General features: G+C 29.6%; 3 protein-coding genes across 3 annotated transcripts; all 3 read right to left on the reverse strand.

Moving 5' to 3' along the window:
• Positions 1-837: 837 nt before the first annotated feature.
• LOC129316601 (TMV resistance protein N-like) lies at positions 838-6,205 on the reverse strand. Its single transcript, XM_054961015.1, has 5 exons — positions 6,195-6,205; positions 2,825-3,256; positions 1,752-2,726; positions 1,354-1,638; positions 838-1,022 (listed from the first exon to the last, which is right to left on the reverse strand). The coding sequence occupies exons 1-3, from the start codon at positions 6,203-6,205 to the stop codon at positions 2,111-2,113; spliced, it is 1,059 nt and encodes a 352-aa protein (XP_054816990.1). The 3' UTR covers positions 838-1,022; positions 1,354-1,638; positions 1,752-2,110.
• Positions 6,206-15,420: 9,215 nt separating this feature from the next.
• Positions 15,421-18,190, reverse strand: LOC129316387 (disease resistance protein RUN1-like). Its single transcript, XM_054960792.1, has 4 exons — positions 17,831-18,190; positions 16,733-17,733; positions 16,260-16,616; positions 15,421-15,890 (listed from the first exon to the last, which is right to left on the reverse strand). The coding sequence occupies exons 2-4, from the start codon at positions 17,681-17,683 to the stop codon at positions 15,498-15,500; spliced, it is 1,701 nt and encodes a 566-aa protein (XP_054816767.1). The 5' UTR covers positions 17,684-17,733; positions 17,831-18,190; the 3' UTR covers positions 15,421-15,497.
• LOC129316602 (TMV resistance protein N-like) lies at positions 17,827-18,318 on the reverse strand. The gene is made up of 2 exons (XM_054961016.1): positions 18,030-18,318; positions 17,827-17,981 (listed from the first exon to the last, which is right to left on the reverse strand). The coding sequence occupies exons 1-2, from the start codon at positions 18,316-18,318 to the stop codon at positions 17,827-17,829; spliced, it is 444 nt and encodes a 147-aa protein (XP_054816991.1).
• Between the last annotated feature and the right edge of the window lie 288 nt (positions 18,319-18,606).

Here is an 18,606-nt window from a genome sequence, read left to right on the forward strand (position 1 = left end):
GAGTGCACCTAAGAATTTCTCTGATTTTAGACCCTTATTTACGTGTATTTGAAGCTCAGTTGGATTTGTTTTTCTTCACATGATGATAAAATAAACCAAAATTGAAGGACAGGATTTTAAACCTAAAGCGTTCAAATCTCTGTTAAAAAAGAAAATGCTCACATTTAACGATCAATTCTGTCTCGAACAGAATTACTTTTAATTAAAAAAATATGACAGTATTAAAAAAAATTAAGAGCGAAGAAAACAGTGGAGAACTACATCCTAGCTATTACATCATGCTATTCTTACTTTGAAGGATAATAGAGTAAACATTTATTGCGCTTCTTCATATATTTTGGTCTTGTAAAAGTGAGTGTTCATGATATGCAATACATTTGGGGAGATATATAGAGAAAACAAAATTGATGAGTTGTGAAAAAAAAAATTAAAAAGTACATTTCCAAAACAAATAATAAGATTATGAATTTTTTAATTTTTTTCATCACTTCTCTTACGTCTTGGGCATCTAAAAACAATTTCTAATCTCTCATGAACAATAAATCCTAACATAGAAACAAATACTAAAGGAGTTGAGAAAGTAAAAGCGAAAATAATAAGTGAGTGGAGAGGCACTAAAAACAAACATGATTCATTGCTAATACAACATTTCTAAATATCATGATTTGTTTCTACATAGTTTTTGTCTTCTTTGAGTACATGATTGCTGAATATTTTCTCCTTTACCGATCTCATCAAAAAAGGGTAATTGGCAAATTGGCAAACTTAGAGCAGCCAGCCAAATTTAGAATTTCTAAAGAGGGTAGAGAAAATAACTTGTTGGGAATACTAACAAGATTAATGCAATTTCTCAAATTTAAGAACTTGAGCTCTAAACAATCAGCAATGGATGCATCAAGCCATGATAATTTAATGCATCCTTTAAAGTCTAGCCTCTCAAGAAATGGAAATTCATAGAAATTTGGCATCTTGGTTAGATCTTTGGAGCCACTAAGATTCATGTTTCTCAAATTCCGGAAAGCCTGTGAATGAAAAGTGTATGAGGTAATTAGCCATACAATATTTGTAAGTTAGAAGGGTACGCACGCACAATTGCATTAGAAACTTCACATAAAAACACTTAGCACATATCTGATATAGATGCATGGCATAAATATAAATATAAAATATAAAATATCAAATATCTTAATACATTTTTATTAAATAGAAATCATATATATATATATATATATATTGATTATTTCTCAAAAACAAGTCGTTTGCATTAACTTGTGCGAATGAATAAAGTCCTTAATTATAGCCAAAAATATCAAAAAGTTAGAAGGGCGAACGTGCACACTAACATTATATTACCTTTCCTTGTCCGCATTGATACCATATACTTGTGATGCAGGTATCAGTCAAATTCAATTCCCTAAGATTACATGGACAATACCTTGACGGTAAAGAAGTGAAAGGATATTGGTGCCATGAAAGATAACGGAGCCGATATGAAAGATTTGTTAGGACTCCAGTAAATTTCATATTACGAAATATGAGCAGTTCAAGATTGCTCATGCGTGATAAAGCTTCAGTATTTAATGTCCTTCCTTGTGAATCTTCCAGATCCAAGACTATAGCTTCAACTTTGGGAACAACCTGAGAATAAATACATTTATATAACACCAATGCAAAGTGAGATTGCATCAATTTTAACACATTGTAATGTTAATGTCTCGAGAGGTGGAAAAAACAATATTAGCAAGACCTACCTTGTAATTTTGCATAACACGATCAATATCATCAAAATTCCACAATCTATTCCACATTTCAGGCCTAGAAGGGGATTGTTGCTGCACAATTTCTCTTCCCATTTTTTGCCATAGACCATGCATTTGTATTTTTTGATCTATAACAGTCATCAGTGATTTGTCAATCAAAATTTGTATATCCACCTTCTTAGATCTAAAACACCATAAAATTCTTTCTACATATTCAATTTCCTTCCCTATGAAAAAACATGAAATGTCTAAAAAAATTTCTTGAGAATTAGATCTCAGTTCGAAGAAACTTTTTCGGAGGGCATTCATCATCACAGAGTTAACAACCTTTTTGAATTCAACAAAGGTACTTATAGTAAGAAGCAGGCAAATTCTACAACTGCTAATGGAAGGCCATTAGCATATTCAAGTATGCCATTTATTTGCTCTTCATAAGCCCTTACAGGAAAATCACTTCTGAAAGCTTTTCTACAGAGTAATTGACGAGCTTCATCCTTAGTCAATGGTTTAACCCTATAAATATGATGCATCTTAAAACTATTCAAGACTCCTTCATCTCTGGTTGTTATGATGATTCTACTCCCTTTGCCTAACCAGTGATCATCTATAGTCTGAATTAGTGGTTCAAGATCGAAAATATCAATATCATCAAGAACTAGGAGAATATTCTTGCCCTGTAGTTGCCTACTGCCCATACAAAATTCAGTTCCCTTGTTTATGAAATGAGAAGCATAAAACATGGGAGAGATCCTATCATACACAACTTTGGCAAGAGTTGTCTTCCCAATCCCAACCATACCACAAATGCCCACAACTTGAACCCCATTATTCACACCCAATTCTAAAAGCTTTATTACTTCTTTGGCTCGAGATTGCATCCCCACCATGTCAACAACATCATGAACTAATTCTCGCATTTTTTTGTTCACTTCTATAACAATGTCATCAATAGTTTGTTGCCAGGGGCTGAAGAAAAAACAAAAAACAAAATTAATTGTTTATTTTCAACACCCTGTTTTACTGATTGATGGGGGAAAAAATTCATGACTAAATAAATTACTCACTTGTGTGGTGTGTACCAACCAGGCCGATGGGCAACTCCTTTCATTGCTAACCTCCAATTGTGGACTGTGCTTAAATCTGTTGTGAATATTTGTTCATGTTTAGCGAAAGCTTTTTCAAAAGAATTAATCTGATTCTGTACATCAGATGGATCTACATCATAAAAAATTGGAAAAACTGTATGTCGCGGTTCATGGATACGTGCAGCAATCTCAGAGAGTTCCTGAAGGAACCATATAGAAGAAGCATAGTTTTTGGAGAAGACAACAATGGAAATGTTGGATTGCTGAATAGCTTTGAGAAAGTGAGGTGGAAGAAAGATGGAATGAATTGGTTCAAGCTTCTTGTCATCCCAAAAGGTATTGAAATCATCGCTTTCAAGAGCAGCCCAAAGCCTATCTGTGAATTCGCAAGTTCTGTCATCTCCTTTGAAACTTTAGATAAACATGGTTTGGCTTCGATGATGATGATCCACTATTGAAACCCTCCATGAGTCAATAGCCTTTCAATAGATATAGAATGGAGCTGTAGCTTTTCACTGAGCTTTCAAAAATCTTTCAATGGCTCGGGGAATGAAGGAGACTGATCAAAAATAGAAACTGGAAAAGAAAAGGAGAGAGAATTGTTGAGGGGGAAATTTCCGGGAGCTTGCCCGGAAAGAGATATGGAGGTGTGGGTGCCTTTGATAAGAATTAAATTAAATTTAGTTTTTTCATTTATCATCTTTTGACTGTTGAAGAATGTTAGGTTACTTTTAATAATCAATGATTGTGAAGCTAGTAAAAGTTGGTATAGAAAAAAGACACAGCAAGCAGCAACATGTTTGGTAATAATTATTGACGATTTTATTTTATTTTATTTTTTTGAAAATTCTTTGTAATAATTCGGACAAGCATTAGTGCTGGAGATATCTTGATTTAGCGTATTTCATCAGAGATTTAGATGGTTTAAATTTTTCTGTTTTATATTTTTAATTCATTATTTTATAATTGATACTCTTTTATTTGAATAAAAAACCACTAATAAAAAAAAGCCTATATATAATGATCATTTTTTAGACTATAAAATGGTTTTAAACCACTATATATCATGATGCTATATATAGTCCACAAGAAATCATATAGCAGTTTTTTTTTTAATAAAAGCTGAAACTACCAATACAAAACCAAAACGAACAACAAAGACTTTAAACTACATTACACAACATATTCTCATAATCCACTAACTCCCTACATAAAGTTGGGGGTATATAGCAGTTTTTAACAGTTATATAATTGTCATCTATACAACAGTTATTTATAAAAAAAAACTGTTATATAGATGTTTCCAGTTTTATTTTCAATGAATCTTTTAGTCAATTATATAACAATTTTTTTTTGAAAATAACTATTACATAGTTTCTAAATATATAACAATAAGTATGCTCAATCTTGATCAATTTTCAAATTTTCCAGGCAAATTATCTAAATAATTCTTAAATTTAAAAGTTATAAAATACTTAGTCTATATAACGGATGTTAGAAGAAAACAACCGCTAGATAGTGGTTGAGACGCTTTATCTATGCTATCAAATTTGCCTCCAATTTTATTTTATTTTATTGATCACAACTATTCTTTTATCGAAGGCAATCACTGTTTGAGATATAGTTAGGTACTATTAATTACATTGAAATAGGTATAAATATTTAAAAGGCATGTGACTTTTTAATATATAAAAAGACTTTCAAAGAATTCTTCCTAAAATTTATTTTTTGCGCATAATAATAAAATAATTTAGAAATTTGAATAAAAATTTTGAAGTATATATTGATCATTTCTATTCACATTCTGAAATTGTAATTTGAAATACATTTTTTTTGGGAGGGGTGGAGGGAGAAAAGATTTGACGGGTCATGAATAATTAAAAAAACTATTTTTCCTTCATTACACCAAACCCCACGTTTTTTAAAATAAATTATTATTATTATTTTTACCAAGATTCATTTTGGAAAATACTCTTATTTTTATATGTGTAATTTAGTAAAATTAAAATATCCAGAACAAAAATATTCTGAATCAAATTAAAATGGACTGAGCTAAATCACATCTATCCTGAATAGATTGAGAAATTATTAGTGTAGGTTCTTTTAAAGGCATTTTTGAATCAATTAGAAATTCTCAGTTATGTAGGTTCTTTTCTTACATGGGTTAAGTAGGGCAACCTAAATAGTTTACAAATATGAAATTCTCAGTTATGAATAATTAGAAAAATCTATGAATCAATTTACAATGAAAATTTTATATTTATAATTATTTGAATGGATATTTGTGACTTATGTTCTTTTTTTTTCAAAAAAAAAATTAGAAATGTAACTATTAAGTTCTAACCCCCCTTTCCTGCCATAAGTCATAACTTATTCAAATCAGCCTCACGTAATGTAAAAAGTAAAATAATAATATAACAAAACATTTTTGTTCTTGTTATGTAAAAGAGTGATGGACTTGGAAATCTTTTAAATGACACTCAGATTTCTCAAGAAATTAATCTCAAAGTTGTTAATTATGGGGACACCTTGAAAAAAAAAAAGTAAAAAAGAAAGAGCAACAGATCAACTTGCATAGAAAGTTAGACTTAGAAACCCTTCTTCGTACTTCTTTCGAGCTTGGAAAGCTCCCAGAAATTTCAACCTTAACAATTAAACACCTCTTCTGTCCAAGAAAATATAAAATTAAACACCTCTTTTCTTGTAGTGGACAAGACCTCAGAAAATAAAAGCTTTCCACACGTTAATTAAGACAGAAGACCGCAGCTTTACATTCTGTTTTGTCACATTTTATAAATTATAAAGTGAAGAGCAAGAGACTTGCATAGAAAGTTAGAAGCCATTCTTCGTGTCTCTTTCAAGGAAAGCTTCCAGAAATTTCAACCTTAACAATTAAGCATCTTTTTTTCCTATAGTGGCACGCCCATATACATAAATCTATAGTTACGACCACAAGACCTCAGACAAGAAAAGCTTTCCACACGTTAATTGTGACAAAATTCAAAAGACCAATAAGCAGCTTCATACTTTGTTTGGTCCTATCTATAAAGTAAAGAAGGATATATATTTTTCTAATGTGTTAAATGATATTTTTATCTTTCAACTACTCGCTCAAAAACATTAGTTGAGAGACAAACACTTAGCACACATATGATATACATGCATAGATGTAAATATAAATATATGATGTCTTAGTGTGTGTATATATATATATCATTGGATGATAAAAATATTTTGATTTTTGCTTACAAATGAGTCATTAGCATATACTGGTGTGAGTGAAGATAGTCATGCATTTGCCAAAAACATCAATAGTAGGTAAGAAGGGCCTGCATCCAATTAACATTACCTTTCTTCCATCACGCTCATCCCATATACTTGTGATGCTGCTATCAGTCAAATTCAATTCCATAAGACAATATGGTGAGAGAAGAAGAAAGAGAGTTTGGCGTAAATTGTAGTAAATTCCAACATAAATTATGCCCATGCTTTTTATCTGAAAAATTAAACGATCTTGAATTTTAAAGATAATAAGGTCATTTCATTTCATTCATTTTAGTCCCTCAAAATTTCAGAATTTTAGGGACTTTGACTGAAATTAAGTTTAGTCAAGTGGTCCTCACTAAATTTTTTTCTATTTTTAAATGTGTAATTTAGCAAAATTAAAAGATCTTGAAGAAAAATATTGAGAACCAAGTTAAAATGGACAGGGAGCTAAACTCTAAGGTATACTAAATTAATGAGCTAAACTCATTAAAAAAAATATTGAGAACCGAGTTAAAGTGGCTTAAAGTGGCTGTTTTCACGACCCCAAGACCATACACTTTTGTCAGTCCGCCTGACATTCCACGCTTCTCCTTGACCCTCTCCTTACATTGGTTATTGCTGGTTTCTGCTTTCTTTCTTTCTTGTGAGAGTGAAGTTAAAGGACCAAATCAATTAGATTAAATTTAAAATAAAGATTAAAAATTTAGAAATTCGAAATAAGTAGAGGTAAGAGAGAGGAGAGGGAGAAAAAACAAACATGATTAATTACAGATACAACATTCTAAGGGTCATTACATTTAAACAGAATCATTTCTACATACTCCCTCCATTTCTATATATAAAGGGAAAAAACTGTATCATACAATTTAAAAAAGTTAGTTAATCATAATAATTATATTTAAAAATAAAAAAATTGGACTAAAATACCCTATATTAATCAATATAAGTATGCATTAATTATTTTTTGCTAATGTAAATTATGATGGGTGATTTAGAAAATGTGTAATAAATGCTTATTAAAATATGTGATTTTGCTTATATAAAAAATTAAGTTAAAAGTAATGGTTTCTCCTATAAATAAAATAGTGTCTATCTTTTTGAGAAAATGATTGCTTAATATTTTCTTCTTCACCAATCTCTTCAAAGGATAAAAGTTAAGGCAATTTAAAAATTTAGAGCAACCAGCCAAATTTAGAATTTCTAAAGTGGGTAGAGAGAAAATAACTCGTGGCGAATACTAACAAAAGATTAATACAATTTCTCAAATTCAAGAACTTGAACTTTGAACGATCAGCAATGAATGCATCAAGCTGTGACAATTAATGCATCCTTCAAAGTCTAGCCTTTCAAGTATTCGAAATCCATTGAAATTGGCATCGTGCATTGGTTAAATCTTTAGAGCCACTAATTTCATGTTTCAAGTGCCAGAAATTTGTGAGGCCCCGTTTGGTATAATTGAATAGTTTTGATGGAATTGGAATTGAAATTGAAATCAGAATTGGAAGAGAATTGAATTATAAAAGTATGTTTGGTATGTCAAAAAAATTAGATGGAATCCTTACATTACTTTTGTTTGGTATGCAAGACATGGAAATGGAATCTACTTATTAAAAAAGACAAAATACCTCTATATAAAAATTAAAATAAAACATAATAAAAACTTAATTGTGTACCAATTTTCTATATTATAACATTTTATATATATATATATATAATACTGTACAAATAAAACATAATATATATATATATATATATAATATCTCAAAATAAAACATAATAAAAACTTAATTGTGTACAAATATTCTATATATAACTATCTTATATATATATATATCTATTATAAATTTTATATATAATGGCAAAAATATCATTCACTCTTTTATACTCCCTTTTTCTTTTTTTTTGCTAGCATATGATAGCATTTTTTGAGGGCAAATTTGTCTTTCTAAAATTTGTATGAGGGTAAAAGTGTCTTAATATTACAATTCTATAGAATTGCTCATGATTCCATAGCTTTAAAGAAGGAATTCAATTCTGCTATTTTCATGGAATCAGGATTCTTAAGAATTGTAATTCATATCTACCAAATATCACTTTATTCAGATTCTTATCTCAATTCCATTTCCATCTTCACTATTTCAACCTACCAAACATGGCCTGAATGAAAACAGTGCGCCACATAATTAGCCACACAATATCTGAGTTAGAAGGGTGCGCACTCATAATTACATTACATTTTCTCATCTCCTAACCAAACACGGTTTTCATAAAAAAACTTCACACCAAACACTTAGCAATATATATGATGTACACATGATTAAATGTAAATATAAATATATGATGTCTTAATGTGTGTATGTGTATCTATTAAATAAGATCATACATATATATCATTCGCTGATAAAAATATTTTGATATTTTCTTACAAATGAGTCATCAGCATTTTGTGTACATAATCTCCTTTAAACTTAGATAGACATTTTTTGGCCTTGATGATGATGATGATCCGCCAATGGAACTCTCCATGTCAATAGCCTTTCAATGGATAGAATGGAGGCGCAATTACTCACTGAGCTTTTAATGATCTTTTAATGGCTCTGCGGATGAAGGAGACCGATAAAACTAGAACCTTGAAATGAAAAGAAGAGAGGCTTGTTGAGGTGGAAATTTCTGAAAGCTTGCCCTGAAAGAGATATGAAGGGATTCTAATTTCTACGCAAGACTGTGTGGGGCTTTGATAAGAATTAAAAATTTTGTTCGTTTCTCAAACTTTTTCTTCTTCTGATGACTGTTAAGTTACATTTTTTTTTAATGTCCTTGATTTGAATTGTTACGTTACTCTATAATAATTAAGTGGCGATTGTGAAGCAGGTAAAAAGTTGATTGTGAAGCAGGTAAAAAGTTGACCAAAAAAAAAAAAAAAGACCCAGCAACCATGCTCCTTTGATAATAATTCTTGACAATTTTTTTTAAGAAATTATTAACGTCTCCAATGGTGAATGTTGCCTTTTCCTCTTCAATGGTGGAAGCTTGCAGTGAGAAATGAAGAAAATCCATAACTTTTGTTTATTACTTTTCCTTCATAAAGTACAAAATTTTTCCACATCAAATCAAGTTGTGGAAAAGTTGCCAAGACAAGATTTAAATTTCCACACGTTATTAATTATGACAGAAGAGACCACTTTTATAAATGAGTCAAAATTACTTCCCTACGTTTTCTCATCAAGAATTTACTTAGGAATTGAGAAATTCTTGCATGGTGTCGCGTATCACGTTTGACTTCCAGGTATTTCACAAGCTGAAGCCAGCAGCATGAAGCATCTCCAAATGGAAAGAGGGACGTAATTGCACAAAATCAATTGACCTTTGATTTAAATGTATGAGATGGGTAATGTGAGCTTGAGAAATTCTTAGGTAGACTAACTACATACGTTACATCATTGTGTTCTTTCCAATAAAAATATGACATTCATGATAATATTAAATATAAATTGATTATTACATTAATAATAGTAGAGATAGAAAAAGTAAGAAATTAAATATACATTCTATTATAATAATAAAATCAATTAAAACAATGTTAGTTAAGATTTTATTTAGATGACTTAAGGTATTTTAATTATGGACAGATTATAAATAATGCACCCAATTTATATAAAAATTTCCCTATCAACTCTTTGTCTTCATCGGCTGAAATTAAAGAATTGCATTATTGCAATGACAATGATGAAGGAACTCCATAAGACCATGACTTTTGTTTACATTTCCTTTGATTAAGGCAAAAGTTGGCGAAGACGTTAAACCCTTTCCACAAGTTAAAGAACATTCTATCAATTTGCTAGCTAGTACTTTTTCGTTGCAAGATGCCTCCTAGAATATACTCCCTTTTTCTCTAATATAAGATATTTTTAATTGAATTATGGAAATTGATAAAAGTTGGTTATCTAATTAAAAATACAGCAACATTTCAATTTTGCCTCTAATTATTGTAAGTAAAAAATGAATCTCTTTTTTCAAAGTAAATTAATGAGAGTACTTATCCTTTTCTTTTTCTAATTTAATAAAAGTATAATAGTCCATTAATTAAAAAATATACTAACAATATCTTATATTTAGAGATAAAAAAATGTTATAAAAAACCTCTTATATATAGGAATGGAGAGAGTAATGCACTAGCTAACTAGGCCAATCAATGCAACATTTACTCGAAAACTGCATGTATTATATCAATTTATAATATAATGTTGCGTTATGAAATTCAAGTATGAGTAAACTTAAGTTGATATGTCAATTTTCATATCAAATATAATTGAGCTTGATAAGCAATATATAAGTTTAAGATACAAGTCTATCTATAAAGAATGTTGCGAGGAGTTACTAGTTTCCTTGACTCAAGATTATATAGTACAATTTTATTCCTAAACTCTAAAAGTGGTACAAAAATTCTACTTTGTAAGGGAGGCTAAATGTTTCTCAACTAAAGGTTGTGGATTCTATATATCTACTATGTAACATGTAAATGGCTCAGGGCAAAAAGATGCTTTCATGTATAAGTGGATTTGAGATAATGTAAAAAACTCCATGCTGAAAGTAAAAATAATGTCATAATTATCACTCAATCAAAAATAATTTTATATAAAAACTATGGATTAAAAATTTTAATCATAATTTATTAAAATTAGTTTCGGCAAAGAAACTCATCCTTTTTCAACGCTTCATGATTAAAAAAAAGTTAAATAACAGATTTATCTCTAAATTATAGGTTAAAAAGTATTTAGGATTCTAAACTTATTTATTATGTAATGTTTTATTTCAACTTTTGAAAATGACGCAATATTGCCCGTATCATTAATAAATAATTTTGACAGTTAGTTAACAAAAAAATACAGAAAATGACTTCAAAACTACATCTACAAAAATGACCCATTTTAAGTCATTTTCTTTAGTTCTGTGTAGGGGAGGAAGATATCATTGAAAATTGGAAAAACTATATGTCGTGGTTCATGGATACGTGCAACAATCTGTGAGAGTTCCTGAAGGCACCATAGAGAAGAAGCATAGTTTTTGGAGAAGACAACAATGCAAATATTTGATTGCTGAATAGCTTTGAGAAAGTGAGGTGGAAGAAAGATGGAATCACATCCCCTTCTAGATTTTTTTTTTCCTCACATGGTTTAAGTAGGCCAACCTAAACAGTTTACAAATATGAAATTCTCAGTTATGAATAACGAGAAAAATCTATGAATCAATTCACAATGAAAATTTTATATTTATAATTATTTGAATGGATATTTGTGACTTATGTTCTTTTTTTTTAAAAAATTCGAAATGTAACTATGAAGTTCTAACCCCCCCTTTTCCCGTCATAAGTCATAACTTATTCAAATTAACATCTTTTTTTTTTTTGGCCAACTATTCCAATCAACAGCACGTAATGTAAAAAGCAAGATAATAATGTAACAAAACATTTTTGTTCTTGTTATGTAAAAGAGAGACAAACTTGCATAGGAAGTTAGACTCAGAAACCCTTCGTACCTCTTTCGCCTGAAATTTCAACCTTAACAATTAAACACCTCTTCTGTCCCAAAAAATAAAAAATAAAATCCAACACCTCTTTCCTTGTGGTGGACAAGACCTCAGACAATAAAAGCTTTACACGCGTTAATCAAGACAGAAGACCGCAGCTTTATATTCTGTTTGGTCATATTTATAAATTATAAAGTAAAGAAGGATAAACTCACCTTAAACTTTTGTTTATTTTTCTGTTGACTAAGGAAAAAGTTGGCGGAGACGGTAATGGCTTTCCACATGTTAATGAGCTTTATATCAATTTGCGAGAGCTAGCACTTCTTGTTGGCTGCAAGATGCCTCTCGTAGAATGCGCAAGCTAGCCAGGCCAATGCAACATTTACTCCAAAAATGTATTATATCAATTTATAATATAATTGTGTTTGAAGTAGAGTAGGTAAGCTCACTTGACTTGGGATCAATTGGAATCTGCTTATTCAAGCTAGTCTAAACATATAGGGGGAAAAAAAGAAGAAGAAGCATGTATCGCCAAGTTTGTATCTAATACCCTTAGGATTGGAGCTTATTGAGCTAGTCTAAATATCCAAATTATTGAATTTTTTATTTAAAAACAAATTTTAATTTAAAATTAATTCCTTTTTATTTTTATAAAAATATAAAATATACTTTTTACATATTTTTTTAAAAAAATTAAAGTTTTATTCAAGTAACCGTGGTTTTTGTGCATATTTTTGTGATTTAGTGTATTTCATAATCAAAGATTTAGATGGTTTAAATTTTATTTTATATTTTCATTAATTCTTTTATAATTGATGCTTTTTTACTTGAATAAATATTAAAACACTCCCTTCATTTCATTATATTAGCCTTTTTAATGTTCTTGCATATAGATAAAGAAATAAAATAAATATGTAAAAATATAACATATTTACCAATTTTGCAGCTAATTTAATTGCATTTGAATAGTTGTAAATATTTAAAAGACATGGGATTTTTTAAGAGTTAAAGGGTAATTTAGTCTTTAAATTATAGATCAAAGAGCGTTTTAAATCCTAAACTTATTTTTGATACAATGTTCATTTTTAATATTTGAAAATAGTGCAAAACTATGACCATTAGTTGATGTTAAAAAATTTTAGAAGTTACAGATAGGGTCTAAGATTAAAATCACTTGCACAGTTAAATATTTTATATATTTTATAAATAAATTGAGAGTACGGTCAGATAATTTTTTTAAAAAATATTAATATTAAATTGCAAAATATTGAAGCTAAAAATAAATATTTTTAATTAGTATATATCAATTAAAAAATAAAGATTAAAATATTGTATAAAATATTAATATATTTTACCTTTTGTAATCATTTTATAAAATTAAGTCTTGCTCAGTGTAAAAAATTATTTTTAAAAATAAATAATTATTCTTCTTTATTGGAATACATAATTATTTTTTATACAGCAATAAAGAAGAAAATATCATATGGAAACCTATACATACCTTTTAGATTCATAGAATGATGCACCCTATATATAAAGTTAAGATTTGGATTCCTTTATAGGAAGTTATCATATCAAGGGAATTAAATCTTATTTTTTAATATATATATTTAGTACTTTCTTATCTAGGGAAAATACTTTCTTTTTTTAAGTTCATAATTTAGATAAATTAAAACATTCTCAAAAAAAATATTCAAAACCAATTAAAGAGTGATTGGTCGTTTGGTCTTCAGTCACCACTCCAAGACAAAATATCAAACATGCCACACCCCTTCCTTTGCTTGGCACTAAAGTTGAATGATATATTTTTCCCCCTATTTTATTTCTTTCCATCCTTCCGTTTTTTTAATATTACTCAACACACACTTTTTTGGTTTTGATGTCTGTATGGTAGGAAAAAATTATTTTTTTTACTCGCTCATTTTTTAAATTAATATTTAAGAATATATGAAAAAATTATCCTAATTTTTTTTCTGTGCATGATAGTTAAATAAAATTAAAGCAAAAGCTGAGTAAATTTTTTTGGGAAAATTATTGCTAGGGACTTGAAAAAATAATATTATTATAAAGGACCATAAAGATTTAAATTAGGCTGAAGGACCAAGATAAATGTAATTAACTATTCTAACCTTAATATAAACCTTATTAATAACACCTTAAAATTAACTATACCGTATAAGTTACAAAAATATTGAAAAATAAAGTCGTGCCGATTTCAATTCCACACAAATAAAAACAAAATACAGTTTTAAATTTTAATCAAATCAATATACCTTAAAAAATAATTCTTTTTTAAATAATTAATTGAATATAATTTTAAAATCATTATTTTTTAAAAAAATTAAATCAATATAATTTAAAAAATTTATTTTTAAAAATTATTACATTTTATTTTTTAATTGGTTCGAAAAGATTTTTTTAGTGTCAACTTATCTTTATAGGGACTTATTTGCAAATCTTTTAAGGTACAAGAAATTTTTCACTTATTATGATTTCTAGCATTATTTGCTTCTTTTACCATTGCCAGTAACGTACTTGCCAAGTTCAATTTGAGACGGGGTTAGAAAAAATATAGGAAATTTGACTAGGGATAATTTTGTATTTAAACTTTATATTTTAATATTTCGTCCTACTCAATTATTACTTTTTTTAACATACCTTATAATAGATATTATTTTTTTCAGGTTTTCCGCAATAAATTTCCCAAAATATTTATTGCGCTTCAAATGTTTTGGACTTGCAGAAGTGAATGTACAAAATAATTCATTACGGGAGGTGTAGAGAATGTAAAAGTACATTTCCTTCAATATAACAAACCCTGCATTTTTTTAATAAGTTGTTATTATTATTTTTACCAAGATTCATCATAACTTTTTACTATTTTGCAAAGAGCAAGAGTTATCTTAGCTTTACAATACACTTTTATTCAATCAAATCAAAACATGCGAATTTTAATATGTTAATAATATTAATAACAAGAATTTATTAGACATTAAAAAGTTTATAAAAAATACATATGTCTTGATTTAATTGAAATCTATGCCTTAAATGTATAAGGCTAAATATATAAGTTTAAACAAAAAACTGGGATGGTGCCTTTCTAATAACTCGTCTCACGTCTTGTCAATCTAAAAACGATTTATAGTTTCTCCTTAACGATAAATCATAAATTTAATCATTTTTAAATGTATAACTTCGCAAAATTATATAAACACTTGAATGTAATTTCAATATAAGTATCAAAATCAAGACAAAATGGAAAATGCAAAGAAAAAGTAAAGTGGACCGAGCTTGGTTCATTGTGCGGTGGAATATAATCAATAAGGGCACTATAAGATATCAAATTTTGAATTATTTGTTGTTAATGTTAATCAACTTTAATCTCTACATTTTTTTACTAGCAACACTCTATGATTAGCTTTGTGCATTGGCATCACAGAGAATGTTCTCGTTGTAACACTCAACGGTAAGAAAGTTAATTATATATGGCATTAATAATAAGCTAAATTATACTTTTAATCTTTTGATTTTATACAAGATTTCAATTTTATCCCTTAATTTTATAAAGTGTATTTTCACTCATTTAATTATAACACCATGAATTTCAAATAATTATTTTTTGTACTAATTATGTTATTTTAAAAGATTTAAACTTAGACAGTGTTAAGGTTAAATGAATGAAAAGATACTTTATAAAAATTAAAAAAAATTGAAACCTTACTTAAAGTTAGAGGACAAAAAATATAATTTAGTCTTAATTATATAGACAAAAATATGGAAGGAGTTGAGAAAGTAAGAGAGAGGATATACATAGGAAAAATAAATATGATTAATTAATGATACAGAATTATATTTCTAATTAACAAATAGTGCACTTAAATAGATTTGTTTTTACATTGCTTCCATCTCTGTTTCGAGAAAATAATTCACGAGTAGTTTTTCTCTCACCATCCTCCTCTTCAAAAGGAGAAAAGTTAAGACAACTAGCAAAGTTGGAACAACCAGCTAAATTTAGCATTTCTAAAGAGGATAGAGAAAATAACTTATTGGGAATACTAACAAGATTAATGCAATTTCTCAAATTTAAGAACTTGAGCTCTGAACGATCAGTAGCAATGGATGCATCAAGTTGTGATAATTTAATGCATCCTTCAAGGTCTAGCCTCTCAAGACTTGGAAATTTAAAGAAACTTGGCATCTCGGTTAGATCTTTGGAGCCATTAAGATTCATGTTTCTCAAACATCGGAAAACCTGTGAATGAAAAATAGTGTATGAGGTAATTAGGCATACAATATCTGCAAGTCAGGAGGGTATGCACGCACAATTGCATTACCTTTTCTATTCTTCGCCGGTGGCGGACAAATTTTTTCATTAGAAACTTCACACAAAAACACATGGCACATATCTAATCTAGATGCATAGCATAAATATAAATATAAAATATAAATATCTTAATACATTTTTAATAAATAGAAATCATATATATATAAAAGTATTTTGATTATTTCTCATAAACAAGTCGTTTGCATTAACTCGTGCAAATGAATAAAGTCCTGAATTATAGCCAAAAATATCAAAAAGTTAGAAGAGCGTACGTGCACACAATTAACATTTTATTACCTTTCTTTCTCGGTATGGATCCAAGTCCCAGCTATCCCATTCATCCCATTCACTCGGGATGCAGCTATCCCCTTCACTCGTGATGCAACTATCCCATATACTTGTGATGCAGCTATCAGTCAAATTCAATTCCCAAAGCTGATATGGGCGATAATTTGACGGCAAACAAGTAAAAGGATATTGGTGCCATGAAAGATAGCAGAGCCGATATGAAAGATCTGTTAGGACTCCAGTAAATTTCACATTATGAAATATGAGCAGTTTAAGGTTGCTCATGAGTGATAAAGCTTCAGCATTTAATGTCCTCCCTTGTGAATCTTCTAGATCCAAGACTATAGCTTTAACTTTGGGAGTAACCTGATAATAAATACATTTATATAACAACAATGCAAAGTGAGATTACATCAATTTTAACACATTATAATATTAATGTTTTGAGGAAAAAAACAAAAAAAAATATTACTAAGACCTACCTTGTCATTTTGTATAACACGATGAACATCATCAAAATCCCACAATCTATCCCACTCTTCTGGCCTAGAAGGGGATTGTTGCCGCACAATTTCTCTTCCCATTTCTTGCATTAGACCATGCATTTGTATTTTTTGATCTATAATAGTCATAAGTGATTTCTCAATCAATAGCTGTATATCCACTCCCCAATATCCACAACACCTTAAAATTCCTTCTACATATTTAATCTCCTTCCCTATGAAAAAACATGAAATGTCTAAAAAAATTTCTTGAGAATCAGAACCCCGTTCGAGAAAACTTGTTTTGAGGGCCTTCATTATCACAGAGTTAACAACCTCTTTGTATTCAACGAAGGCACTAGTGCTCCATTCTGAAGTTCTTCTACTGTGTAAGAAGCAGGCAAATTCTACGATTGCTAAGGGAAGGCCATTAGCATATTCAAGTATGCCATTTATTTGCTCTTCATAAGCCCTTACATGATAATCACTTCTAAAAGCTTTTCTACAGAGTAATTGACGAGCTTCCTCCTTAGTCAATGGTTTAACCCTATAAATATGATGCATCTTAAAACCCTTTAGGATTCCTTCATCTCTGGTTGTTATGATGATTCTACTCCCTTTGCCTAACCTGTTGTCATCTATAGTCTGAATTACTGGTTCAAGATCGTAAATATTAATATCATCAAGAACTAGGAGAATCTTCTCGCCCTGTAGTTGCCGACTGCTCATACAAAATTCATTCCCTTTGTATATGAAATGAGAAGCATCAAAAATGGGAGAGATCCTATCATACACAACTCTGGCGAGAGTTGTCTTCCCAATCCCAGCCATGCCGCAAATGCCCACAACTCGAACCCCATCATTCACACCCAATTCTAAAAGCTTTATTACTTCTTTGGCTCGAGATTGTATCCCCACCATGTCAACATCAACATGAACTAATTCTCGCATTTTTTTTCTTCACTTCTATAACAATGTCATCAATAGTTTGTTGCCATGGGCTGAAGAAAAAACAAAAAACAAAATTAATTGCTTATTTTCAACACCCTATTTTAGTGATTGATGGGGAAAAAATTCATGACTAAATAAATTACTCACTTGTGTGGTGTATACCAACCAGGCCGAATGGCAACTCGTTTCATTGCTAACCTCCAATTGTGGACATCGCTTAAATTTTCAGTGAATCTTTGTTCATGTTCGGCGAAAGCTTTTTCAAAAGAATTACTCTGATCCCGTACATCAGATGGATCTACATCATAAAAAATTGGAAAAACTGTATGTCACGGTTCATGGATACGTGCAGCAATCTCAGAGAGTTCCTGAAGGCACCATATAGAAGAAGCATAGTTTTTGGTGAAGACAATAATGGAAATGTTGGATTGCTGAATAGCTTTGAGAAAGTGAGGTGGAAGAAAGATGGAATCACATGGGTCAAGCTTCTTGTCATCCAAAAACGTATTCAAATCATTACTTTCAAGAGCAGCCCAAAGCCTATCTATGAACTTGTAAGTTATGTACTCTCCTCTAAAACTTAGATAAACATGGTTTGGCTTCGATGATGATGATCCGCTATTGAAACCCTCCATGAGTCAATAGCCTTTCAATGGATATAGAATGAAGCTGTAGTTTTTCACGAAGCTTTCATAAATCTTTTAATGGCTCGGGGAATGAGGGAGACTGATAAACACTAGAACCTTGAAATGAAAAGAAGAGAGGGTTGTTGAGGTTGAAATTTCTGGGAGCTTGCCAGGAAAGAGATATGGAGGTGTGGGTGCCTTTGATAAGAATTAAATTTTAAATTTTGTTTTGTTTCATTTATCATCTTTTGACTGTTGAAGACTGTTAGGTTACTTTTAACAATTAGTGATTGTGAA

This window comes from Prosopis cineraria, unplaced genomic scaffold, assembly GCF_029017545.1.
Source record: "Prosopis cineraria cultivar Desert tree isolate PC_DT_omini unplaced genomic scaffold, ASM2901754v1 PC7, whole genome shotgun sequence".
In the NCBI taxonomy this organism is placed as follows: domain Eukaryota; kingdom Viridiplantae; phylum Streptophyta; class Magnoliopsida; order Fabales; family Fabaceae; genus Prosopis; species Prosopis cineraria.

Coding starts and splice junctions, on each gene's coding strand:
- LOC129316601 (XM_054961015.1), bottom strand. Junction 2,727..2,824: donor GGTTGGTACACACCACACAA/GTGAGTAATTTA, acceptor TTTTTTCTTCAG/CCCCTGGCAACAAACTATTG.
- LOC129316387 (XM_054960792.1), bottom strand. CDS start 17,683: ATGCGAGAATTAGTTCATGTTGATGTTGACATGGTGGGGATACAATCT. Junction 16,617..16,732: donor GTGTTATACAAAATGACAAG/GTAGGTCTTAGT, acceptor ATTTATTATCAG/GTTACTCCCAAAGTTAAAGC. Junction 15,891..16,259: donor ATCCATACCGAGAAAGAAAG/GTAATAAAATGT, acceptor TTTCATTCACAG/GTTTTCCGATGTTTGAGAAA.
- LOC129316602 (XM_054961016.1), bottom strand. CDS start 18,318: ATGGAGGGTTTCAATAGCGGATCATCATCATCGAAGCCAAACCATGTT. Junction 17,982..18,029: donor ACTCTCTGAGATTGCTGCAC/GTATCCATGAAC, acceptor TTTATGATGTAG/ATCCATCTGATGTACGGGAT.